The 26,450-nt window shown below is 48.0% G+C and overlaps 2 protein-coding genes across 3 annotated transcripts in view; one reads left to right on the top strand and one right to left on the bottom strand.

Annotated features, from left to right (window-relative positions):
• The window catches only part of LOC131186328 (toll-like receptor 2), a 31,775-nt gene extending 23,937 nt beyond the window's left edge, over nucleotides 1–7,838 (bottom strand). Inside the window, exon 1 of one of the 2 annotated variants that reach the window (XM_058159770.1) lies at nucleotides 7,293–7,838. The gene's annotated coding sequence lies outside the window, so the exon portion shown is untranslated. Of the gene's footprint in view, nucleotides 1–884; nucleotides 3,804–7,292 lie in introns of those variants that run through there. The other variant, XM_058159771.1, reaches the window with a different exon arrangement.
• Nucleotides 7,839–8,693: 855 nt separating this feature from the next.
• On the top strand, nucleotides 8,694–18,444 carry LOC131186332 (ras-related and estrogen-regulated growth inhibitor-like protein). The gene is made up of 4 exons (XM_058159781.1): nucleotides 8,694–9,059; nucleotides 12,775–12,828; nucleotides 12,959–13,035; nucleotides 15,639–18,444. Exons 1-4 carry the CDS (start codon nucleotides 8,945–8,947, stop codon nucleotides 16,056–16,058), a joined length of 666 nt encoding a protein of 221 aa, XP_058015764.1. The 5' UTR covers nucleotides 8,694–8,944; the 3' UTR covers nucleotides 16,059–18,444.
• Nucleotides 18,445–26,450: the final 8,006 nt, after the last annotated feature.

Here is a 26,450-nt window from a genome sequence, read left to right as displayed (position 1 = left end):
CGCTTTTCCCAAAAAGGTTTCCACAATTTTGGCCACCACTGTATGTAACATGAAAATATTTACAGACCCCTCGCATCCTGGACATAAACTGTTTCAACTCCTACCCTCAAAACGACGCTATAGAGCACTGCACACCAGAACAACTAGACACAAGAACAGTTTTTTCCCGAAGGCCATCACTCTGCTAAACAAATAATCCCCTCAACACTGTCAGACTATTTACTGAATCTGCACTACTATTAATCTTCTCATAGTTCCCATCACCCGTCTCCTTCCACTTATGACTGTATGACTACAACTTGTTGCTGGCAATCCTTATGATTTATATTGATATATTGACCATCAATTGTGTTGTAAATGTTGTACCTTGATGAACGTATCTTTTCTTTTATGTACACTGAGAGCATATGCACCAAGACAAATTCCTTGTGTGTCCAATCACACTTAGCCAATAAAAATTCTATTCTATTCTATTCTAAATAGAATAACAGAGCTGGAAGGGAACTTGGAGGTCTTCTAGTCCAGGGGTCGGCAACCTTAAACCCTCAAAGAGCCTCCAAGGTCTTAACTGGAAGCCCCCCCATTGAAATCTGGAGCCGACCGGAAGTCCCGTTCCCCCACCATAGAGTCTCCCCCTAGCGCGGCGTCCTTTTTCCTCTACCGAAAGCCCAATCAACTGTGGAGCCGACGGGGGACAGGGAGCCGCAGCAGAGGGATGAACGAGCCACATACGGCTCCAGGGCTGCAGGTTGCTGACCCCTGTTCTAGTCCAACCCCCCTGCTCAGGCAGGAAACCCTACACAGCATCTCAGACAAATGGTTATCCAATCTCTTCTTAAAAACTTCCAGTGTTGGAGCATTTACAACTTCTGGAATTGTTCTACCTGTCGGGAAGTTTCTCCGTAGTTCTAGGTTGCTCCTCTCCTCGATGAGTTAATTAATCAAGTCAATTAGGTCAGCTTGGGGTTCTCAACGCTTTTGTGATTTTGTGATTCCCCCGAATCACTTTTGTTGAGAACCGACAATCCGTTCATTCCAGGCTGAGCAGGGGCGTGTACCACAACCCTGAAGAGGAATCTGCAGCGGCCTCAATTCTGAAATACCCCAGCCAGCCTCCTGAAAGTGCCGAAGCAAACTAGTTCTCAAACCAGTTTCGCTGCTCAGTCTTCTCCCAAGGAATCCTGAGAACTCCGGCTGGTATGGCCGGTGGGGAAAATGACAGGTGGTCCTTGAGTTACGACCGCAACTGAGCCCAACATTTCTATGGCTTTGCCCCATTTTACGACCTTCCTTGCCCGCAGTTGTTAAGCGAATCGCTGCAGCCGATACGTTCGAAACCCGGTTGTTAAGTGAATCCGGCTTCCGGGTTGACTGGTCTAGAAGGTCGCAGAAGGGGATCGCGTGACCCCGGGAGACTGCGACCGTCCTAAATATGACGGTTGTTAAATGAATTGCGCGTCGGAAGTTCTCAAAAGCGGATCACGTGAGCCCGGGACATTGCAACGGTCGTAAGTATGAACCAGTCTGCCAAGCGTCTGAATTTTGATCGCACATTCATGAGGCGGCCGCAAAGGTCGTAACTGTGAAAAACGGTCATAAGTCACTTTTTTTCAGTGCTGTTGTAACTTGGAACGGTCGCTAAATGAACTGTTGTAAGTCGGGGACGACGTGTAATAATTTAGATTTTATTATGATGCAACTTGGGGCAGCGTATAAATGTAACACACTTTTCAATCTAGGATTTTGATCCCGTTTTCCTGAGGAAACTGCTGGGGCTGAAGATCGAAAAATTTGGGACCACCTGCTGGGATCGCCTTCTACACTTCAGCTGGGAGCAGAGTACTACACATCTGCCCACATCTGTCCACAGCCCTTCACTTGTGGTTTCCCAGCCACCACCGAGAGTCCAATCTGATTCGACCTGCTTTGACACGTTGGAGCTGAAGAGGGGCATCAACTGACGGCGGAATGGGACAATTCGCCGTGGCCAACTTGCCATGGCCAGCTCACCACGGGACAATTTGCAGCAGCCAATTTGCCGCGGGAAAAATCACCGCAGGGCAATTTCAACCATTTTATTTAATCAGGGAAGTTAAGTGTAGGAGAGAAGGTTGTTGTGTCTTGCCCGCTCTCACCACAGCCGGGGTCTGCTTATCTGCTTCCGAACGCTGAAGAATGTCCTAGTATGCCTCCCGGCCCCAGCCCTGGCTCCATGCCCAGACAGGCTGAGGAGGAAGAAATACCTCCAGCCCCCAGCTCTGGCTCCATGCCCAGGCAAATGGAGCAACTAGACCCCTCCCCCTCCTCCACAGCATGTGAGCCTGAGGGAGGTCAATTGCCAACAGCTGCAGACTGGAGTGACCCTCGCGTCAGAAGACTTGATAGGCGGAGGCAACAGAAGGAAGGGAGGGGCAGGCCTGGATAAGTGCTGAGTCATGGAGCCACACCCCATGGCCTATATAAAGGATCTGCTTTCTGGCATTCTCTGAGTCAGGCAAAGTCTAAACATATCTTGCTGAAGTCACTTTCTGGTCTCCTGCCTGCCTTGAGGACTTTGCTAGGACTTTGGCAGAGCTGCAGAGGCACGCCTGATTCGGATTTCCCTGACCCGGCCGTCAGCGGAGGAGTGGGACACGACAGGTTAGATAGGGAGGAAGCAGGGTGGAGGAGAAAGGAAAGGGAAGTAGAAAAGGAGGAGGAGAAGAGAGGAAGAAAGTAGGTAGAAAGAAAAGAGAGAGGGAGAGGAGTGCAAGGGAAGAGATTGCTGTGAAACGGAAATGGAGAAAAGACAACCCCAAAAATATTCCAAGTATAAAAACTGAAATAGTTGCACAAAAAAAGGAATGAAAGGGAATGAATATGAACAAAAATGGAGAAATTAGAAAATGAAGGGCGAAAGTAGATGTGATTCAATAAAATATGCAAAGCAATATTAGGAAAGGAATAAAAAACTATGGGGAAAAAAGGAACATCTTGGCTAAAATTGTAACTAAGAAAAATCTATTTAAATATTTTGAATTATATAAGGTAAGAAAATGTCAATACTCTGTTCATGAATTGTGGTTGTGTGGAAGGGGGGAAATTGAAAGACCAATAAAAACTTGTTTTTTTAATACCATTTTAATACCATTTCATTTAATCTGAAAATTAATTCATTTAATTTTCTTCATTCACATTTCATTCTGTCCCTCCTTTTGCATCCTTCCTTTGACGATTCTATTCCACCATTTCTTCCATGTTATGTCATTTTTGTCCTGCAGCAAGTTGTCCCACAGTGAATTGGCCATGGGGAATTGACCAGTGACGAGTTGGCTGCGGCGAGTTTACTGTGGCGAGTAGGCCGTGGCAATTTGGCTGTAGTAAGCTGGCTAAGGTGAGTTGGCTGCAGTGAGTTGGCCATGGCACATTGTCCTAGATTCATTGTAAAATGGTAAAGGTTCCACTCGCACATACGTGCTAGTCGTTCCTGACTCTAGAGGGCGGTGCTCATCTCCATTTCAAAGCCGAAGAGCCAGCACTGTCCGAAGACATCTCTGTGGTCATGTGGCCGGCATGACTCAACGCCAAAGGCGCACGGAACGCTCTCCCCTTCCCACCAAAGGTGGTCCCTATTTTTTCTACTTGCATTTTTTAAGTGCTTTCGAACTGCTAGGTTGGCAGAAGCTGGAACAAGTCACGGGAGCTCACCCCGTTACGCGGCAGCACTAGAGATTCTAACCGCCGAACTTCCGACTTTTCGATCGACAAACTCAGCGTCTTAGCCACTGAGCCACCTTGTAGGCCACCTCTAACCCAAGAGATGCCCTTTCCCCAGTCATAAACGGCTGTAGAGGCAGGGCCTCCCTCCCTCCCCACCCTCAGGCTGAGTTACCTGCCCTCAACCTGTTGTAGGGCGGATGCGAAGACCTGGCAGGGGAGTGGAAGAACTGGTCCTCTCGGAGAAGCAGGGCTGCGAAAGCCGCCCCGCTCCAGAATCAGCCCAGGAATACCTGGCATTCCGCACAGACACACCCCGCCATCAACCTCCAGCGCTCCGAGTCTGTCGTCTTCAGCCCAGCTGGAGTCACGCGACGCTGTTACATGACCCCGGAGGGCTCCTTCCATATTTGAGTAAATGCTTTAAAAGATTCTTCGATTAAAAGATAATCAGGAGGACGGCCAGCTGCAAAAACAAGGTAGCCCACCTCAACCTTTAGAGGTAGCCCTTGACTTACAACAATTCATTTAGTGACCCTTCAAAGTGTCAGCGGCACTGAAGAAAAAAGGGACTTAGGACCGCGCTTCACACTTACGACCGTGACGGTCACGTGCTCCGCTTTTGCGTCCTTCTGACAAGCAAAGTCAATCAGGAAGGCAGATTCACTGAACAGCCCTCTGGAACGAACTTCCCCCTGGTTTACGCCAAATATCTGACCTTCGGACCTTTCGCCGCAAATTGAAAACATATTTATTTACTCGCGCGGGGCTGGCTTAAATTTTGTTGTATTTTTAAATTTATATTTTATATTTCTAAATTTTATATGAATTTTAATGGGTTTTTAGAATTTCAAATGTTTTAAAGTTTTCGGCCAATTGTATAATAAGTTTTTTAATTTTGTTTTAACTGCATATTGTATTGTTTGGCTTTTTATTCTGGCTGTACACCGCCCTGAGTCCTTCGGGAGAAGGGCGGTATAGAAATCTAATAAATAATAATAAATAATAATAATAATAATAACTGTGTGACTAATTCAGGGGTCTGCAACCTTAAACACTCAAAGAGCCGGTTAGAGACGTTTCCCACACAAAAAGAAAACACCAGGAGCCACAAAAACCCTTCCCATGCCTGACTATTTCTTGAGCAGCCACAAATCTAACATATGTAGTTGAATTAAACGTTCTGCATTTTTCTGAAACTTTTCTTTCCTTGGATTTGTTTATGGTTGACCTACTGGGGGTTGAAAAGCTCAATAAATCACGTGCCGGCAGGGTGTAGCACATTGGCGGTTATGACGCATATTTTGAGTGACAAGGAGCCGCAGCAGAGGGGTGAAAAAGGGCCAACTGCGGCTCCAGAGCTGCAGGTTGCTGACCCCTGGACTAATTTAACAACTGCAATGATACACTTAACAGCTGCGGCAAGGAAGGTCGTAAAAACCCAACAAGAAAAACACAGACTTCAGAGGATAATTAGAACTGCAGAAAAAATAATTGCTACCAACCTGCCTTCCATTGAGGACCTGTATACTGCACGAATCAAAAAGAGGGCCGTGAAAATATTTGCAGATCCCTCGCATCCTGGACATAAACTGTTTCAACTCCTACCCTCAAAACGATGCTATAGAGCACTGCACACCAGAACAACTAGACACAAGAACAGTTTTTTCCCCCCGAAGGCCATCACTCTGCTAAACAAATAATTCCCTCAACACTGTCAGACTATTTACTGAATCTGCACTACTATTAATCTTCTCATAGTTCCCATCACCAATCTCTTTCCACTTATGACTGTATGACTGTAACTTGTTGCTGGCAATCCTTATGATTTATATTGATATATTGATCATCAATTGTGTTATAAATGTTGTACCTTGATGAACGTATCTTTTCTTTTATGTACACTGAGAGCATCTGCACCAAGACAAATTCCTTGTGTGTCCAATCACACTTGGCCAATAAAATTCTAAAAATTCTATTCTATTCTATTCTATTCTAAAATCAAAACTCACCTAACAAATGTCTCGATCCAGTTTGATGTGGTTTCCCCTTGTTCAATACAACCAGGACTTAATGAGACCGAATAAATAAATAAATAAAGTCCCTTTATTTCCCACTTTTGAATTTAAACCCTTTTTATCGAGTAACTGTATCTGGGCGAACTATATTTGAACTCACATTTTTGTAGGAGGGTTGAATGCTAAGCTTTAAGAGCCGCGATGGCGCAGTGGTTAGAACACGGCATTTGCAGGCTAAACTCTGCCAACTGCCGGGAGTTTGAGTCTCACCCGCTCAAGGTTGACTCAGCCTTCTGTCCTTCCGAGGTCGGTAAAACGAGGACCCGAATTGCTCAAGGGGTGGGGGGGCAATAGGCTGACTCTATAAACTGCTTAGAGCGGGGTAAAGCACCGTGAAGCGGTATATAAGTCTAAGTGCCATTGCTAGTGCAGGGTAATTCTGCCCACTGCCAGGAGTTCGAGTCTCACCCGCTCAAGGTTGACTCAGCCTTCTGTCCTTCCGAGGTCGGTAAAACGAGGACCCGAATTGCTCAAGGGGTGGGGGGCAATAGGCTGACTCTATAAACTGCTTAGAGCGGGGTAAAGCACCGTGAAGCGGTATATAAGTCTAAGTGCCATTGCTAGTGCAGGTTAATTCTGCCCACTGCCAGGAGTTCGAGTCTCACCAGCTCAAGGTTGACTCAGCCTTCTGTCCTTCTGAGGTCAGTAAAATAAGGACCTAGATTGTTGGGGGCAAATAGGCTGACCCAGTAAACCACTTAGAGAGAGCTGTAAAACACTGTGAAGCAGTATATAAGTCTAAGAGCTATTGCTCCCTCCCTCCCTTCCCTTCCCTTCCCTCCCTCCCAGTGGTTAGAATGCTGTATTGCAGGCTAACTCTGTCCACTGCCAGCAGTTTGATCCTGACTGGCTCAAGATTGACTCAACCTTCCGTCCGGTAAAATGAGAAACTAGATTGTTGGGGGCAAAGAGGCTGACTCTGTATACGGCTTAGAGAGGGCTGTAAAGTACCATGAAGCGGTATATAAGTCTTAGAGCTTTTCTTTCCTTCCTTCCTTCCTTCCTTCCTTCCTTCCTTCCTTCCTTCCTTCCTTCCTTCCTTCCTTCCGTCCCTCCCTCCCTCCCTCCTTCCCTCCCTCCTTCCTTCCTTCCTTCCTTCCTTCCTTCCCTCCCTCCCTCCTTCCCTTCCCTTCCTTCCTTCCTTCCTCATTTTCAACACATCCTTCCTGGGAAGGATTTCTCCTTCCTGGTCACCAGAGGGCGCTCCTGCCCCATCCTCCTTCCAGGACCCACAGCCAAAACCTGCTGAGCTCCAGCAGGATGCGGCCTTTGGGAAGATGGAAGATCTCCTCCCACCCAGGACCAGTGGATTCGTCTTTGGAAACACCAAGAACAAGAAAAGAGAGTCCAAGAGATGTTGGTCCACCAAAGAGAGAAGATGCCAAGGACGGGCAGCAGAGAGAAAGCAGAGCCGAAGTCAAACGGAGAAGCCGGATTCACTGAATGACCATGTGACAAATGCAGCGATTTGCTTAACAACTGCGGCAAGAACAGCCGTAACATGGGGGCAAAACTCACCTTTTGTGCGGGGGCACAAATGTTGGGCTCAATGGCGGTCATAGATCGAGGACTCCCTCTTTCAGATAAATGTCTGTCTTCAACACCTCCAATGATGGAGCACCCACGACTTCTGGTGGCAAGCAGTTCCACTGGTTAATTGTCCTCACTTTTTTTTTGAATTTATATCCCGCCCTTCTCCGAAGACTCAGGGCGGCTTACACTGTGTTAAGCAATAGTCTTCATCCATTTGTATATTATAATTACAGTTATACAGTTACAATTCCAATTCCAGGTTGCTTCTCTCCTGGATTCGTTCCTATCCATTGTTGCTTGTCCTGCCCTCTGGGGCTTTGGAAAATAAGTTGACCCCTTCCTCTTCTCTGGGGCAGCCCCTCCCATACTGGAAGACGGCTATCATGTCACCCCTAATTCCTTCTTTCCTCTGGCCAGACTCCGTTCCTGCAACTTTTCTTCATTATGTGTTAGCTTCTATCATCTTAGTTGCTCTTCTCTGCACAAGGCCTACCAGCCTTTTTGGTTGAAGACCCACCCACACCCACATACACACACGCGCACACACACATCTTCTCGGCTCTGGCCATGCCCCTTTCAGCCCCTGCCCCCACACTCCTCCTCCTCTCTCTCTCTCTCTCCCTCCCCCACTTCCTCTCTCCTCTCTTTCTCTCTCCCCCTTTCACCCCTTCCTCCCTCTCCTTCTCTCTCCCTTTTCCCCTCTCTCTCTCCCACTTCCTCTCTCTCTCTCTCCTTCTCTCTGCCTCCCACTTTCTCTCCCCTTCTCTCTCTTCCCCCTTTCCCCGCTTCCTCCCTCTCTCCCTCTCTCTCCCCCTTCCTCCCTCTCTCCTTCTCTCTCTTTCTCCCTTTCACCCCTTTCCCCCCTCTCCTCTCCTCCTCTCCCCTTCCTCTCCTCTCCTTCTCTCTCCCTCTTTCCTTCTCTCTCTCCCCCTTCCTCTCCGCCCCTCTCCCTCTCCTCCTCTCCTTCCTCTCCTCCCTCCCTCTCTCCTTCTCTTCCCCTCTTTCCTCTCTCTCTCCCTCTCTCTCCCCACTTCCTCTCTCCCTCTCCTCCTCTCCTTCTCTCCTTCTCCTTCCCCTTCCTCCCTCCCTCTCTCTCCTCTCCCTCCCTCTCTCCTTCTCCCTCTCTCCTTCTCTCCTCTCTCTCCCCTTCCTCCTCTCCTCTCCTTCTCTTCCCTCTCTCTCCCTCTCTCTCCTCTCTCCTCCCTCTCCCCTTTCTCCCTCTACCTCTCCTTCTCTCTCCTCTCCTTCTCTCTCCTTCTCCTCTCCTCTCCCTCCTCTCTCCCTCCCTCTCCCCTTCTTCCCTCTCTCCTTCTCTCTCCCTCTCCCTCCCTCTCCTCTCCTTCTCTTTCCTCTCTCTCTCTCTCTCTCCCCTTTCTCTCTCGCTCACACCCAGACTCCGCAGCAGCGGCTCCAGCCCTCTCCGCTTGGCTCACGTGCACCTGGGTCCTCGCTCGACGCGGGGCGTGGCCGACTCCGCCCTCTCTGGCCGGAGGCTCCTCCCCCGGTATAAAAAGGCCGGCCGGCTCCGCGTGTGCAGCCAGACCCGCCAGGCAGCAGGTGGCGTCTACAGGTGTGCTCCGCCTCCACCTCGCTCGCTTGCCCGCCCGCCCCTCCGCCCGCTGCTCCGCCCGTTTGCCATGTTGGTGCAACTCAAGACGGCTTTCCGACAAGCCGGGAAGATGCCCGGAGGGACTTTGCCCAAACTGGAAGCCAACGTCCTGGTCATCGGGGCGGAGAAAGTGGGGAAATCGGGTAAGTCGCCGCCGCTCCGGAGCTGCTCCATCAGGGCGTTCAGGGGCAGCTGAGCTCGTTTCTGCGGACTGCGCTTTCCCCAACCTGAGCCGTGCGCTCAGACTGCAACGCCCATCCTCCCCAGCCAGCGTGGAGATGCGACTGGACCGCATTTCTTCCCTGTGGGGACGGGGTGGGGTGGGGTGGAGGGACCCATCAATCAGAATCGAGCTGGAAGGGACCTTGGAGGTCTTATAGTCCAGCCCCCCGGCTCAAGCTGGAAACCCTAGATCAGTCTCTCCTTAAAAACCTCCAGTGAAGGAGCGCCCACAACTTCTGGTGGCAAGCCGTTCCACTGGTTAATTAACAGAATAAGAGAAGTGACAGGGAGCTTGGAGATCATCTAGTCCAACCTCCCCCCAAGTAGGAGACCCTACGCCATTTATTAACAGATAACACAGTAGGAAGGGACCTTGGAGGTTGTTCTAGTCCAACCCCCTGCTCAAGCAGGAGACCCTAGATCATTCCAGACAGGTAGCTGTCCAGTCTCTTCTTAAAAACCTCCAGTGATGGAGCGCCCACAACTTCTGGTGGCAAGCATTTCCACTGGTTAATTAACAGAATAAGAGAGGTGGAAGGAACCTTGGAGATCTTCTAGTCCAGCCCCTTAATTAAGCAGGAGATCCCAGACTATCCCAAACCAATGGCTGTCCAATCTCTTCTTTAAAGTCTTCGGTGTTGGAGCGCCCACAACTTCTGGTGGCAAGCTGTTCCACTGGCTAATTGTCCTCACTGTCAGGAAATTTCTCCCTTAGTTCTAAGTTGCTTCTCTCCTTGATTAGTTTCCACCCATTGCTTCTTGTCCTGCCTTCAGGTGCTTTGGAGAATAAGTTGACACCCCCCCTCTTTGTGGCAGCCCCTCAAATATTGGAAGACTGCTATCATGTCCCCCCTACTCCTTCTTTTCTCTAGACTAGCCAAACCCAAATCCTGCAACGGATCTTCATCGTATGTTTTAACCTCCAGGCCCCTAATCATCTCAGTTGCTCATTTTGCATTTTCCAAAATCTCATCCTTTTTTTGTAATGTGGAGACCAAAACTGGATGCAGGATTCCAGCTGTGGCCTTACTAAGGCTTTATAAAGCGGTACTAATATTTTACGTGATGTTGATTCTGTGCCTCTATTTATGAAATCAAGGATTGGTTGTATAAACCCTGATTTTGCGGGGCATCGTTGTGGAGGCCGAGGTTGCAGAAGGCATCTCAGCGGGTGGCAGCCATGCAGGAGGACCAACCCAGCCGCTCAGATCCCTAACTCCGAGCCAGCTTTTGTCTCGCTTTCCTGCCTACCTTACAGGGTTGTGGTACGTGGGGGCAAAAAAAAACCAGGGGACAGGCTGTCCCGAATGACTGACTTGAGTCCCTTGGAATAAAGCTGAGAGGAGAGAAAGGAGCAAGATTTTTGCCCTACAAGTAGTCCTTGACTTACAACAGTTCATTTAGTGACCAAAGTTACAACCACACCGGGGGAAAAATTGACTTATGACCGTTTTTTACATCACCATTGCGCCATCCCATGATCAAAATTCAAACGCTTGGCAACTGGACTTGCATTTATGAGTGCAATGTCAGATATGATTCCCTTTTGCGACCTTCTGACAAGCAAAATCCATGGGGGCAAACCGGATTCACTTAACCGCCGTATTTACTAACGTAACGACGGCAGCGATTCGCTTAACAATGGTGGCAAGGAAGGTCGTAAAAAACGGGGACAAAACTCGCTTAAGGAATTGCCTTCCTTAACAACAGAAAATTTTGGGCTCCATTGTGGTCGTAAGTCGAGGATCACCTGCATTCCATGGCTGGTCGGTTTTAAAAAAAAACAAAAAACCTGCTTTTTCAGTACTTAGATCTTTTCAGTAAATGCCTGAAGACAGAGGGAGGTTTTGGGTTTTCCAAGAAAGCACGTGTACCCCGAAAAACTGTTCCCATGTAAAGATGGGTTGCTAAGTGAAAGATTGAGCTACAATTTTGATTTCTCAGTTCTGGTCTCTCACCTACTCAAAGGTTACCTGGGTGATTTGTTTTAGCACAGCTCCCTGGGGGTTAAGAGGTACAGTTGGCTTTGTATAGACCTAGTGGGAATCTAACTAAATTAAGCTATACAAGCTTTCTGAAACCCAACTGATTTAAATGCTGATTTATGAGTCATTCTATTGGGGGCGTCCATGAATGGATGCCTCATTGCAGTAAGCCAAAGAGGGGGGAAAAATAAAACCAAGCCCTGATCAGGTTGGTTTTTTTTAAAAAAAAACCAGAACTGGGTATTTTAATCCATTTTTATGGGGTGTTTTTTTAAAAAACCCAAAAATGGTGTATTTTTACCCAAGTTTTATCAGGTTTTTTTTTTTAAACCCAGAACAGGGTGGATTTGATTTGACTCAAGTTGATTTCAATCGTGATTTAAATCAAATTGATTTCAATCACAATTTAAATCAAGTTGATTTCAATCACAATTGAAATCATGATTTAAATCCACTAGTAAGAAGGCTTGCTTTAAATCGTAATTTTTGAAGAGCATCTGTCATCTTTGTCCCGCAATGACTCACCACCGATAGTCCCAATATTGCAGAATATATATATATATATATATATATATATATATATATATATATATATATATATATATATATATATATATATATATATATATATATATTTGTTTTCTGAGGTTTTCGCGGGTGTTTGTATGTAGGTCTTTGGTTATTCAGGTTTTCTCCCGCGTAAAATTGGAAGTATCTTGCTCCCAGAAGCACGAAGCTGAAGCCTGAAGATGACGAATGAGACTTCGTCGAAACGTCGCCAAGACACTTCCAATTTTACACGGGAGAAAACCCGAACAACCAAAGACCTAGATATATATATATATATCTTCGTGCTACATAACTAAGCTCCATTTCATGCTGAATAAACTAAATTATTAATGCATCTTGAACAGGAAACTATCTTTAGACAGATTTTTTTTACTCCAAAAGCATTTGATTAAAATACATTTGATTTAAATCAGAAAAGTCCGATTTAATTTTTTTTTTAAATCCTATTTTTTTAAAAAAATATTTTTTAAAAAAACATTTTTTTTTAATCCACCCTTACCCAGAATTTGGTATGGTTAATCTAGAACAGGGGTGTCAAACTGGATTTCTTTGAGACCCGAATCACCATTGTAGTTCTCCTCTACGGGTCGGCCGGTGGGGCGAAGGGGAGGGAAGGGGAGACGGCACAGATGCTTCCTGCAGCACCCTGCTGGCTAAAATGCAGCGTGGAGGCGGGCAAATGAGCCCCCCACCCCATTTTTGGCCTGCACGGCCTCCTGCAGCATCCTGCCAGCCAAAACAGGGCGTGGGGGCGCACGAGCCCACCCTGTGCCCCATTTTGGCTGCCAAAGGCACCCCGGGCCGATCCTTTACTATTTCCAGGCCAACCCCATGGGCCGGATTTAAGCACCCCGCGGACGGGATCCGACCCGCGGGCCTTGAGTTTGACACCCCTGATCTAAAGAAAAGAAGGACTAGGAGTGACATGATAGCAGCGTTCCAGTATTTGAGGGGCTGCCACAAAGAAGGGGGGGGCAAAGCACCAGAAGGCAAGACATCCCCCCCCCACACCCTCCCCATTGCTAATGAAGCTTGGATGGGAGAGATGCAACTATGATACCAGCTTCCTCTTTCGTTCCAGCTTTGACTGTCCGGTTTCTGACCCGAAGGTTCATTGGTGAATACGGGAATATTGGTAAGTGCCTCTCTTCTTTCCTGTGGCCCCTCTCCTTTCTTTCTCATTTCCTTCCCTTCTTTCTCTGCTCTCCTTCCTCCCTTCCTCACCTACTGGTTTTTGTTTTTGTTTTTTCATTTCTTACCTCCAGAATCCATTTATAATCACAACATGAAGATGGCCGGCCAGAGAGCATCATTTAGTATCTGGGATTCGGCCTGCCCACAGGTAAGCATCATTTGCACACACACACACACACACAAAACACAAACACACTAGCAATCCTATCCAGTCCACAGGACGGTCCCATTCTTTAGGCCCTTGATGCTTAGATTTGGGAAGGAGTATTTGGGAGCCACACAACCTCACTCACTGTAGGAATGTACTGCATCCAGTGTTGGTCACCACACTATAAAAAAAGTTGTTGAGACTCTAGAAAGAGTGCAGAGAAGAGCAACCAGGATGATGAGGGGACTGGAGGCTCAAACAGACAATGAAAGGTTGCAGGAACTGGGCCTGGCTGGTCTAGTGAAGAGAAGGACCAGGGGAGACAGGAGAGCATCTTCCAATTTTTGAAGGGCTGCCCCAGAGAGGAGGAAGGGGCTCAAGCTATTTTCCAATGCATCTGAAGGCCAGATAAGGAAGAATGAATGGAAACTGACCAAGGAGAGATTCAATTTGGAAATAAGGAGGGATTTCCGGACAGTGAGAACAATTAACCCATGGAACAGAAGTTGCCTTCGGAAGTTGTGGGAGCTTCATCACTGGAGGCTTTCAAGAAGAAACTGGACTGCCATCTGCCAGAAACGGTGTAGGGCCTCCTGCATGGATGGGGGGGTTGGACTAGATGACCTCTAAGGTCCCTTACATTATGATTGAACTGAAAAGGGTGTTGGAAAGGATGATGAGGGGACCGGAGACCAAAACATACGATGAACGGTTGCAGGAACTGGGCATGGCTAGTCTAGTGAAGGGAAGGACCAGGGGAAACAGGAGAGCATCTTCCAATATTTAAGGGGCTACCACAGAAAGGAGGGGTCAAGTCTCCTGCTTGGGCGGGGGAGGGGGAGGGGGCTGGACTAGATGACCTCCAAGGTCCCTTCCAACTCTGTTAATCTGTAATCCGTATTGCCAATGTGAAAGACAATTCTCAGCAAGACAAGTCAGGAGTTTTGCGGAAAGACCGTTCGGGACATTTTATTTCTCAGTAGAGACACACGAACAGTTAAAAATCATGTAGTTAAAAATGGTCTCTATGCTGTAGTAAGTTCATCCCTAGAGGTCATTCTTTGACCTCTGGTGTAATTTACTTTCCCTTTCTTTCCCTCTGTTCATTTTGAACAAATTCTGCCTCCAGATCCTATATTCTACTCCTAGGAATCATCCTGAAAGTTTCTCCAGGTAGTCCTCGACTTACGACCACAACTGAGCCCGAAATTTTATCTCGAGGGGGACATTTGTTCCCGTACATGACTCTGGTCCCGTTTTACGACCTTTCTTGCCACAGTTGCTAAGTGAATCATGGCAGTTCTTAAATTAGTAACCGGGTTGTGACGGTGAAGGTCCCAAAAACGGTCAAGTGATCCCCTTGTGGGAACCTTCTGACACACCAAGATTCTCAGGGGGAAGCAAGATTCACTTAAGGACCGTGTCGCTCCCTTAACAACTGCAGCGATTCACTTAGCAACGATGGCAGGAAAGCTCGTAAAACAGGGCAAAGCTTCCTTAACAGTTGCTTCACTTAGGAACTTCAATTTTGGGGCTCGCATTCGGTCGTAAGCAGAGGTGGTATTCAGCCCGAACCGGTAGCGGAATTTGCAGGTAGCTGCCCACCCACCCCAGCTCTATGCCATCCCATTTATGCACTTTTTTGAGGCCAGGCGCATGAGTGGAAGTAAGTAAATACCACCCCTGGTCCTAAATCGAGGACCACCTGTACCACGTCCGAAGAAAAATCCCCTAGGACCGTCATGGCGAACCTATGGCACGTGTGCCACAGGTGGCACATGTAGCCATATCAGTGGGCACGCGAGCACAGCTCCTATTTTCGGGCCTTCTGGGCCCACCAGAAGTAGGGAAACAGGCTGTTTCCTGTCTCCGGAGGGCCTTGGGGTGGTGGTGTAGAAGGCCCATTTCTCTCTCACACCTGACTCCAGAACCTCTCTAGGAGTCTGGGGAGGGCGAAAACGCCCTCCCCCTTGCCCTAGAGGTCCTCCAGAGGCCGAAAACAGCCCGTTTGCCAACTTCCGGTGGGACTGGAAGGCCCATTTTTTGCTGTCCCCAGCCTCCAGGGCCTCTCTAGGAGTCTGGGGAGGGTGAAAACGGGCTCCCCCCCAGCCCTGGAGGTCCTCCGGAGGCCAAAGTGGCCCGTTGTCAACTTCCGTGGGACCGGAAGGCCCATTTTTTGCTGTCCCCAGCCTCCAGGGCCTCTCTAGGAGTCTGGGGAGGGTGAAAACGGGCTCCCCTCCAGCCCAGGAGGTCCTCCGGAGGCCGAAAGTGGCCCGTTTGTCAACTTCCGGTGGGACCGGAAGGCCTGTTTTTTGCTGTCCCCAGCCTCCAGGGCCTCTCTAGGAGTCTGGGGAGGGTGAAAACGGGCTCCCCCTCCAGCCCCGGAGGTCCTCCGGAGGCCGAAAGTGGCCCGTTTGTCAACTTCCGGTGGGACCGGAAGGCCCGTTTTTTGCTGTCCCCAGCCTCCAGGGCCTCTCTAGGTCTCCCCCCTCCCCCCCAGAGGACCTCTGGAGGCCGAAAAACAGCCTGTTTGCCAACTTCTGGTAGGCTGCTGCTTTTGCAGTTTTCATCCTTTTAATAAGCTCTTCTGTGATTCTTCGTAGGTAACCAACCTCCAGAGCTACCTGAACGAGAAACGGCTCCACTGGGCCGATGGTTTCATTATCGTCTACAGCATCTGCGACCGGGCCAGTTTCGCTTTCGCCCGTCGTCAGCTCCATTGGCTCCGGCGTTCAAAGAAGAGGAACGGGGCAGGAAGGGTGCCCATTGTTTTGGTGGGCAACAAACGGGACTTGGCGCACCAGCGGGCCGTGTCCAGCGAGGAAGGACGGCTATTGGCCCTGTCCACCAACTCTGGCTTTTTCGAAATTTCCACCGCCGAGACCTACCATGGTTCTTTGGTGGTCTTCCACGAACTTCTCAACATGGTCCAGGACTCGAAGAGTTTCGCTAAGAAGACGGTGGGAATCCGGGAGATTCTCCGTAGCGTGTCGGCCATCTTTGGGCGAAGAAGGACGGACTGAAGCTTGGCTGTGGGGGGAAAAACTAAGAGCAGGTCTTGAAATATAGCAAGATTTGTGAGGATGGCTTGTTGACCTCAACAGCGATTCCTTCTCGTGGATCGTCAGATTAAAAAAAAAATTTTTACAAAAGGAAGCAAGGAAACTCGTACGTGGTGTACTGGGCTCTCTGCACAGCTTGAAGTGTTCTTTTTTGATTGCCCTGGGAAACAAGTGAGAAATAGTAAAATCTCTCTATGCTAGCAGCACAATCTGTCTCTAGCAATTCACAGGGCTCCATTTCTAAGAGTTATCAGCACAAACGGCCATCGCTCAGACTTTGAATACGGAACAGGGAACAACGTAGATGTTTTGGATGACAGGCAGAGATCCTTGCGTTTTAGTAAACCTGGCAATCTATCCAGAACACATAATAATAAGTGTTGAAAGGGATTTTAGAGGTCTTCTAGTCCACACACTCCTGCTCAGGCAGGAAAGAACTATACCATTTCAGACCAAATGGTTGTCTAATCTTCTTAAAGACTTCCAGCGTTGGAGCATTCGTAATTTCTGGAGGCAAGCAGTTCCACTGGTTCGTTGTTCTCACTGTCAGAATATTTCTCTTTAATTCCAGGTTGCTTTCCTCCGTGATTCGTTTCCATCTGTTGCTTCTTGTTTTGCCTTCAGGTGCTTTGGAGAATAGTTTGACCCTCCCCTCATCTTTGTGGCAGCCCCTCAAATACTGGAAGACTGCTATCATGTCACCCCTAGTTCTTCTTTTCATTAAACTAGACATACCCAGTTCCTGCAACCGTTCTTCGTATGTTTTAGCTTCCAGTCCCCTCATCATCTTGGTTGCTCTTCTCTGCACTCATTCAAAAACAGTCTGATAACTCTTAGTCTGATATCTACTTTGAATATAGTCAATCCATTTTTCCCATTCCTTTAAGTATCTTTCTTGCGTATTGTCTTTCAAAAAGGCTGATATCTTCGCCATCTCAGCCAAATTGGCAACTTTCAATATCCATTCTTCTATTGTAGGTACTTCTTTTTTCTTCCACTATTGTCCCATTAGTAATCTTGCTGCTGTTATTAGATTTAAAATCGATTTAGTCTCAATTACTGTACAGTCCGTAATAATTCCCAACAAAAAAAAAACCTGTTGAATTTCATTTTGTTAGACAGCTCCTCATGTTCAAGTCTGTCCAGATCCCCTTCTTTTTCTTTTTCTTTTTTTTTTAATACTGGTTATCTATTGAATACATTTCTTCGTGCTTAACTAACAACAACATTGTGTTGTCTGGATAATCATTGCATAATCATTATCAATTTGCATTCTTCATCTCCACCTTTTTTTTTTTCCAGGCGCTGGTAAAATAGCTTCCACGCTTGATAATAAATCTACATCTTCTTTCTGTTTCATTTTCGATCTCAGTCTCTATCTGCGCAATCTAACATCTTCTCAACAATCTCCTGCTGTATCTTAAGCCCATCTTCTGGAATGCTGGCTATTCCTGCCAGCTTTGGCATCGTCTGCAAATTTGACGAGTTCCCCATCTTCTATCCCCTCAACCAGGGGGTGGGCTGCTGGGGGTTCGGGAGAACCTCTAGCTTAAGATTCTGTGCAGTTTGGAGAAACCCCAAATCCCATTCCTGGCTGGCTCCGTCCACCCGCCCCGCCCCTCCCAAGAGTCCCCACGCGGCCCGTTTTGGATGCTGGTAAGTGCAGGGCGTGCGCGGAGGCTCGGGGAGGGCGCAAAACAGGCCCACTGGAAGTTCAGGAGGGCCGGAAATGGGCCTGTTTCCCCCCACACACGTGGCGTAGGAGGCCGACTATGCCACGCCCACCATGGCCACACCTACCCCTAAGCAACCGGGCGGAGAACCCCTTGCTAAAATTTTTGAAGCCCACCCCCGCCTTCAACCCAGGGTGACATCTTGCAGGTCCAAGAATGTGACAGGGAGACGAGACTGATATTTTTCATCCTTTGTATATACCCAGAGAGCTAAGATATTTATGCATCACCCTCTCACTTTGCAGCCGAATAATTGTTGTTGCTGTTGCTGTTGTTGTAAATGCAGCAATTACGTCTTCTTCCTCCCGCTCTCCTGAAACATGAATAAATTTTCTGAAGTCTTTTGGAGACTCTGCAAGGGACTGAAGAAATTATTAGGTTGGTTGGAGGGAAAAAATAATAATAAGAGAGCTGACTTCAGGGCAAAAAATGTACTGTATTTGCCAGCATGCAAACCCAAGTCTTCGCTCAGCATGCTTTCTGCAATTAAGTTCTCAGCTAAGAAGGCACTAGGCTTTTAAGCTCTTTGGAATCACACCAAGCTTTTTTCCAATCTCGGTTCCACCCTGCATAATCCTCTTTTTAAAAAAGAGGAACAAATGTAGGAGGAAAGGCAGAACGCGTTGTCTTCTGTTCTTGCCATATGTTTGTTTAAAACTTTGGAATTTAGAGGGGAGCTACAGATTAGGTCTGCTGCTCACGAGATTTGGCAAACCTAAGTATTTTTTTTTTTAATTTAAAAAAATGCATTTTTATAGCTAAGACGCAAACTGCCATGTTCATGCTTGGGCGGGGGGAGGGGGGGTTGGACTAGATGACCTACAAGGTCCCTTCCAACTCTGCTAATCTGTTAATCTGAGGTCTGTTATCGGAGTTTGTTCTTTAAACCAGGGGTCTCCAACCTTGGCAACTTTAAGCTTGGAGGACTTCAACTCCTAGAATTCAACCCAGGGTGATATCTGCGTTGAAGTTGAATTCTGGGAGTTGAAGTCCTCCAAGTTTAAAGTCGCCAAGGTTGGAGACCCCTGCTTTAAACTACAGCCATCCCAATTGCTGTAAACAAGTTGCTTTTTTAATATTTGAAAATGCGCCCGAATCATGGCCTTGATGTATTTTGAAGCTGGTTCACACAGGATCCTACTACAGGTAGTCCTCGACGTACGGCCACAATGGAGCCCCAAACTTTCTGTTGTTTCAAGTGTGTTCCGCCCCCATTTTATGACTTTTCCTGCCACGGTCGCTAAGTGAATCTCTGCAGTTGATAAGTGAGTAACCCGGTTGTTAAGTGAATCGGGCCTCCCCCACGGACTTGGTCGCAAAAGGGGATCCCGTGACTCTTGGAGCAAGGCAACGGTCGTAAGTAGGAACCGGTTGCCAAGCATTTAAAACGTGATCGCACGACCATGGGCATGGTGCCAAGTTTGTAACGGAAAAACAGTCATAAGTCACTTTTTTCAGTGACTTTTGAATGTTCGCTATTGTCGTAAATCAAGGATTACCTGTACAATATTTTGTTTTGGTGTCGGTCTAATATTGTGCAATTCCCAAACCCTGCGCTAATGAAAATCCATTGTTTGTAACTGGTATGGATGAGGCAAACTGTAGTTTTCTTCAACAACCCTGATTAAAACAAATGATGGTTTTGTATTGGCCATCTGATTTGAACGCCGGCTTTCATTATTTCTTCTTCAAGGGAATACAGCCCGACCCTTCTCCAGATCGGCATGAAACATTCCACAAGGGCAACATTTGAATTTACCAAGGTAAGATGACAATAAGGTGAGGCTGCCTACCGGACTTCTCAATCACTTCATTTCAGGAATCAATCCAGGACTTTGAAATTTAGCATCCTAAGTACCGTATTTTTCAGAGTATAAGACACACTCCTCCCCCCCCCAAAAGAGGGTGAAAATTTGGGTGTGTCTTATACACTGAATGTTGCCCCGTCCATCTGCCGGCCCCCACCCTTTGGACTCTGCCTGCCAGCAATTTGCTTCCTTGCAGCAAACAGCCCGTTTCAGCTTCAGCACAGCCTGATTAGCACAAGCAGCTTGATTGTCAGTTGGATCGGCCTCCCGACCATCAGCTGATTCAGGCTGCAGGGATTGCCATGGTCTATTGCCGCCTCTGCGGGCCTCCGCTGTTTGCTGCAAGGAGGCAAGTTGCTGGGAGGCAGATTTTTTTTTCCTTGTGCTAATCAGGCTGTGTTGAAACTGAAACTGGCTGTTTGCCTGTTTGCTGCGAGGAGGCAAATTGCTGGGAGGCAGAGGCAGATTTTTTTTTTTCTTGTTTCCCTCCCCAAAAAAGGTAGGTGCATTTTATAGTCCAGAGCATCTTATACTCCGAAAAATACAGTAGCTCCAGTCCTCTTCCTGCATAATAAAAATAAAATTTCTGGACCTCAGGGACAAGACAAAAAAAAATGGAAAGGGGGGTATTCTTGTGAAAGCTGCTTAGGAAGGAAAGACCAGATTTTCAATTTCCATCTCCCAGCGTCCAGTCAGAGCTGAAGAAGCTTCTTGGATGAGAAGCGAAACGTCTTCAAGAGAAAAAACCAGAAAATCCAGTTGCCACTTGAAAAAAAAACACCTTTGGGACATCGAGGACTTGGAGGACGGAGAATCATCTCCATAAACAGCCAGATTTTCAAGAACTTTGAAACTAGGCTTCACGGTGGCAGCTTCCAAAATTTCACCAGATGTGCTGGAAGTTCTGATAAAACATATACAGGTAGTCCTCGGCTTATAACAGTTCATTTAGTGACCCTCCAAAGTTATAAAGCCACCGGGTAAAGCGACTTAGCACAGTTTTTCCCAGTTACAATCTTTGTCGCGTTCCCTATGATCATGTGATCAAAAATTCGGACTGGACAAGAAGCGACACTGGACAGCCATTTGTCCAGAATGGTCTAGGCCATCGCGTGCCAAAAAGGGGGCGGGGAGCGCAAGGGGTCACGCACACACACACACGTGGCCACACCCATAATTCTATGCACCTCACCTCCCCCCGCAAATGTGCACGCAATCCCTTGTGCTCCCCCTGCTTTTGACACGATGGCATGGTGGCCCGTTTTTCACTCTCCCCAGTTGGGAAACGAGCGGTTTCCGGCTTCCAGAGGGCCTCCTGGAGGGTGTGGAAGGCCGTTTTCGCCCTCCCTAGGCTCCTAGAACGGCTCCGGAGCCTGGGGAGAATGACAAACGGGCCTTCCCCAAACCCCGGAGGCCCTCGGAGGCTAGGAACAGAGTTGCTTTCTGACCTGGTGGGCCCAGAAGGCCTGAAAATCACCTGGCCAGCGCACACATGCGTGCCGGAGCTGGGGTTGTGTGCCCACCGATATGGCTCTGCGTGCCACAGGTTCGCCATCACGAGTCTAGTCTCCTGCTTGAGCAGGGGGCTGGACTAGAGGACCTCCGGGGTTATTATTATAAACCCAACCCTATTATTCTATATTCTACGTTCTATATATTAATATAGTAAATATGTAAGCAGGTTAGATATATAATATGTAAATGGAATGGCAGAGTTGGAAGGGACCTTGAAGGTCTAGTCCAACCCTCTGCTCAGGCAGGAAACCCTACACCACTTCAGACAAATGGTTGTCCAACCTCTTCTTAAAAACTTTCAGTGTTCGAGCATTCGCAACTTCTGGAAGCAAGTTGTTCCACTGGTTAATTGTTCTCACTGTCAGGAAATTTCTCCTTAGTTCTAAGTTGCTTCTCTCCTTGATCAGTTTCCATCCATTGCTTCTTATCCTGCCTTCAGGTGCTTTGGAGAATAGTTTAACACACACACAACCCCATCTTCTTCGGGGCAGCCCCTTAGATAATGTCACCCCTAAGTCCTCATTTTCATTAAACTGCTAAATGTGTAAGCAGCCTTCAAGGTCTCCCAGGGTAATGACCAGCATTTTCTAGATAAGCCACGGCTTGCAAATTTTGCCGGGACCAAATTGAACGAGGCACAATTGGTGTGAAAAGCACACTGCGAAGGCTGGCCAAGGGGAGTGGAAGGAAGTGTGTGTGTGTGTGTGAGATCCCACAGAGCTGCTGCACACAAGAGGTGGACATCTGAAGCTGGTAAATTTCCACCCAACGGAGGAAAAGTACCCGCAAACATCCTGCAGCTGCAGCAAACATTTGAAGGGCTGAGCCCCAGGAATTTGTTCATGGCCAAAAAAACCCGGGGATGAACCGGGGTGACTTCTGTCCCGGCAGGATAAGTGGCTCCCACAGCTTCACAGCCAACGGCAACAAAGAGAAGTCCAACAATCTCAGATTAAAGTCACTTAGCGTAAGTGAGATGCTCCATCCCTCTCCTCCCCCTTTTTTTTATCCAAAGAAGAGGTCGTAACACTTCTCGGTGCATGAAAAAGTCACATTTTTGAACCAGGGGTCGGCAACCTGCAGCTCTGGAGCCGCATGTGGCTCTTCCATCCCTCTGCTGCGGCTCCCTGTCACCCGTCAGCTCCACAATTGATAGGGCTTTCGGTTAGGACAGGTAGAGCAGGGGTCTCCAACTTTGGCAACTTTAAGCCTGGCGGATGTCAACTCCCAGAATTCTGGGAGTTGAAGTCCGCCAGGCTTAAAGTTGCCGAAGTTCGGGACCCCGGAGGTAGAGGAAAAAGGATGCTGCTCTAGGAGGAGACTCTGTGGTGGGGGAACTGGACTTCCGGTCAGCAGAGGAAAAAGGACACCGCGCTAGGAGGAGACTATGATGGAACCGGATTTCCGGTTGGCTCTAGAATTAAACGGGGGCTTCCGGTTAGGACCTTTGAGTGTTTCAGGTTGCCGACCCCTGCCCTAAACCCTCACTTCCTTGTAGAGGGGAAATCCAACCAAGAAGGGGAAGTGTTTCTTAGGAGCTGCGTGGTACTGGCTGGGGAATTCTGGGAGTTGAAGTCCTCCACCCATCTTCAGGCTGCCAAGATTGGGAAAAGTTGCGCTAAACTAAGGCAGGGAACCGTGGTGGCGCAGTGCTTAGAATGCAGTACTGCAGGCTAACTCTGCTGACTGCCGGCTGCTGGCAATTTGATCCTGACTGGCTCAAGGTTGACTCAGCCTTCCATCCTTCCGAGGTCGGTAAAATGAGGACCCAGATTGTTGGGGGCAAAGGGCTGACACTGTAAACTGCTTAGAGAGGACTGTAAAGCACTGTGAAGCGGTATAAATCTAAGTGCTATTGCTATTGCAGGCTAACTCTGCCCACTGCCAGCAGTTTGATGCTGACTGCCGGCTGCTGGCAATTTGATCCTGACCGGATCAAGGTTGACTTAGCCTTCCATCCTTCCAAGGTCAGTAACATGAGGACCCAGATTGTTGGGGGCAATATGCTGACTCTGTAAACTGCTTAGAGAGGGCTGTAAAGCACTGGGAAGCAGTGTATAAGTCTAAGTGCTATTGCTTTTGCAGGCTAACTCTGCCCACTGCCAGCAGTTTGATCCTGACTGGCTCAAGGTTGACTCAGCCTTCCATCCTTCCGAGGTCGGTAAAATGAGGACCCAGATTGTTGGGGGCAAAGGGCTGACACTGTAAACTGCTTAGAGGGGGCGTGAAGTGGTATATAAGCCTACTGCTACTGCTCTATTCTATTCCTATTCTATTCCATTCTGCCATGGTGGTGCAGTGGTCAGAATACAGAATTGCAGGTTAAACTCTGCCCACTGCCAGCAGTTTGATGCTGACCGGCTCGAGATTGACTCAGCCTTCCATCCTTCTCAGATGGGTAAAATGAGGACTCAGATTGTTGGGGGCAAGAGGCTGACCCTGAAAACAGCTTAGAGAGGGCTGTAAAGCACTGGGAAGCGGTATATAAGTCTAAGTGCTATTGCTATTGCAGGCTAACTCTGCCCACTGCCAGCAGTTCAATCTTGACTGACTCAAGATTGACTCAGCTTTCCATCCTTCTGAGGGGGGTAAAATGAGGACCCAGATTGTTGGGGGCAAGAGGCTGACCCTGAAAACAGCTTAGAGAAGGCTGTAAGCACCATGAAACAGTATATAAGTGCTATTGCTATTTAACCAAGATTTAGTAAATAGCTCGCAGATAGTTGATTTTGCACATAGAAAAAACCCTGTGAACCACATAATTGCCAATGTTCTCTCAATGCCTCCCTGGAGGTCCCTTTAAAAAAGCACCATTATTTTATTTATGGCCCAAAAAAAGGTCGGGAGCCACTGGCTTAGACATTCCTCTCCGATCCTGAAAAGGAAATCCCAGAGCACTGGATAGCCTGTTAAGGAAACCTTCCAAGATGGAAACTGGATTCGAACAGACGACCACCGCAAGCAAGCCGTGTTGCAAAATCTCCCTTTTTAATTGGTCCCTGAAAACCAATGGCAAAGCAGCAATGAGCGGCCCACAAGGCTCCCGTTCTACCAGAAACCCCCCACAATGCAGCGTCTCTCAACCTTGCCCCCCACCCCACCTTTTTAAGAGATGCGGACTACAATTCCCAGAATTCCCTGGGGCAAGCTTGTGGAAGACCACACCTTTTAAAGGGGCCCACGCCCCCCTTGGAACCACACCTTTTAAAGGGGCCAGCACCCTTTTAAAGCAGGGCTCTCCCACCTTGGCACCTTTTAAGACTTGTGGACTTCAACTCCCAGAATTCCTCAGCCAGCAAAGCAAAGCTGGCTGAGGAATTCTGGGAGCTGAAGTCCACAAGTCTTAAAGGTACCAAGGTTGGAGATCCCTGCTTTAAATGCCCGCTTTGGTCCTCACCTTTTAAAGGGGCCAACGCGTTAAGACGCTGGCCCCTCACAGCTGCAAGATGATGCCGAAAGCTTTTCGCTCCTAGCAAGGAGGTGGGTACCACAGGAGCTCAAATCTCCCATCCCCAAAGCAGAGAAGACCCCACCGGGAACGAAGAGGACAGGCAGGTCCTAGAAGTGCCTCGTAAGCTCTCCTGCCATCCTGGTCTCCTTTCCCCCACTTCGATTTAGACTTGATCCCACCTAGGCGTTCCCCAACGTGGAGAGGCCTTTAAGGCCGAAGACTTCAACTCCCAGCATTCCTAAGCCAACGTGCTAAGAATGCTGAGAAATCCCCATCCCAACATCTGGAAGTCCCAAAGGAGAGGCAGGCTCGCTCCAAAAACTTTGCCAAGGCTTGGCTTCCATAACTTTTCAAAGAGTTTTGGTTTTTAAGAAAAAAAAAAGAAAGAAAGAAAATTGTAATTTTTTCAGTCTTGGCCTGGTCTGGGGTTGGTCTAGAAGACCTCCCAAGGTCCCTTCCAACTCTGTTCTTGTATTTTGCAACACACCAGGTAGGCAGATCTACCCTGCAAGCCCAGGGCCCCGATTCGATTCGGCTCTTCAGGTACCAGCAGCAACAGGGGATCCATTTTTTTCCAGAGGGCATTTGACTACAACGTGCAATTTTGTTGTTTTCAGAACACCAGCAGTGTGTAAACACGATTAGTGGCTAATCCACGTCTTTTTTTTTTTTTAAACAGCTGCCAATCACTTCCCCCAACTGTGCTCCTGTGGGTTTAACAGGCATAAAACTGAGAACTGCTAAAGGTCCATGGCTTTTCAAGAAAAAAATCAAAGATTGCAAGTCCCCTCCAGAGAAAGAAAGAGGGAGGGAGGGAGGAGGGAAGGAAGGAAAGAAGGAAAGAAGGAAGAAAAAGGAAAGGGAAAGAAAGAGGGAGGGAGGAGAATTGGAGGGAAGAGGAGAGAAAGGAAGAAAAGGGAGGGAGGAGAGAAGAGGAAGGAAGGAGAAAGGGAAAGAGGGAGGGAGGGAGGGAGGGAAGGAAGGAAGGAAGGAAGAAAAAGGAAAGGGAAAGAGGGAGGGGGGGAGGAGAATGAGAGGGGAAGAGGAGAGAAAGGAAAGAGGGAGGGAGGAGAGGAAGGAAGGAGAAAGAAAAAGGAAAGGGAAAAAAAGAGGGAGGGAGGAGAATTGGAGGGGAAGAGGTGAGAAAGGAAGAAAAGGGAGAGAAGGAGGAAGGAAGGGGAAAGACGTAGGGAGGGAGGAGAATTGGAGGGGAAGAGGAGGGAAAGGCAAGAAAGGGAGGAAAAGAGGAAAGGAAAAGATAAGAGGGAGGGAGGGAGAATTGGAGGGAAAAGGGAGAGAAAGGAAGGAAAGAGGGAGAGAAGAAGGAAGAAAGGAAATGGAGGAAGCGAGGGAGGGAGGGAGGGAGGGAGGGAGGGAAGGAAGGAAGGAAAGAAGAAGGGGCCTCTGGTGGCTCAGGCTGGTAAGACAGTCTGTTATTAACAGCAGCTGCTTGCAATTACTGCAGGTTCAAGTCCCACCAGGCCCAAGGTTGACTCAGCCTTCCATCCTTTATAAGGTAGGTAAAATGAGGACCCAGATTGTTGGGGGCAATAAGTTGACTTTGTATATAATATACAAAAGGATGAAGATTATTGCTTAACACAATGTAAGCCTCCCTGAGTCTTCGGAGAAGGGCGGGATATAAATGCAAATAAAAAAAAAGAAGAAGAGAAGGGGGGAAAGAGAATCGGAGGGGAAGGAAGGAAATAAAAAGGAAGGAAGGAAGGAAAGAAAGTGAAAAGTTATACATGACGATTGAAAATAGGAGTTCAACATTCTGAGTCTTTGAGGTCAGGAATTAGCAAGAGAGGGAGGTCAACCTCTCCAGGCGCACTCATATCCCTCC

The sequence above is a fragment of the Ahaetulla prasina genome, chromosome 17 (assembly GCF_028640845.1).
Source record: "Ahaetulla prasina isolate Xishuangbanna chromosome 17, ASM2864084v1, whole genome shotgun sequence".
In the NCBI taxonomy this organism is placed as follows: Eukaryota; Metazoa; Chordata; class Lepidosauria; order Squamata; family Colubridae; genus Ahaetulla; species Ahaetulla prasina.
Note: the sequence above shows the minus strand (reverse complement) of the source record. Positions and strands in the feature narration are given on the sequence as shown.

Excerpts from the sequence above, each read along its gene's own strand:
- LOC131186332 (XM_058159781.1), top strand. The coding sequence starts at position 8,945 with ATGTTGGTGCAACTCAAGACGGCTTTCCGACAAGCCGGGAAGATGCCC. Across the intron at positions 12,829-12,958 it reads TGGTGAATACGGGAATATTG|AATCCATTTATAATCACAAC; the intron begins GTAAGTGCCTCT and ends TCTTACCTCCAG. Across the intron at positions 13,036-15,638 it reads GGGATTCGGCCTGCCCACAG|GTAACCAACCTCCAGAGCTA; the intron begins GTAAGCATCATT and ends GATTCTTCGTAG.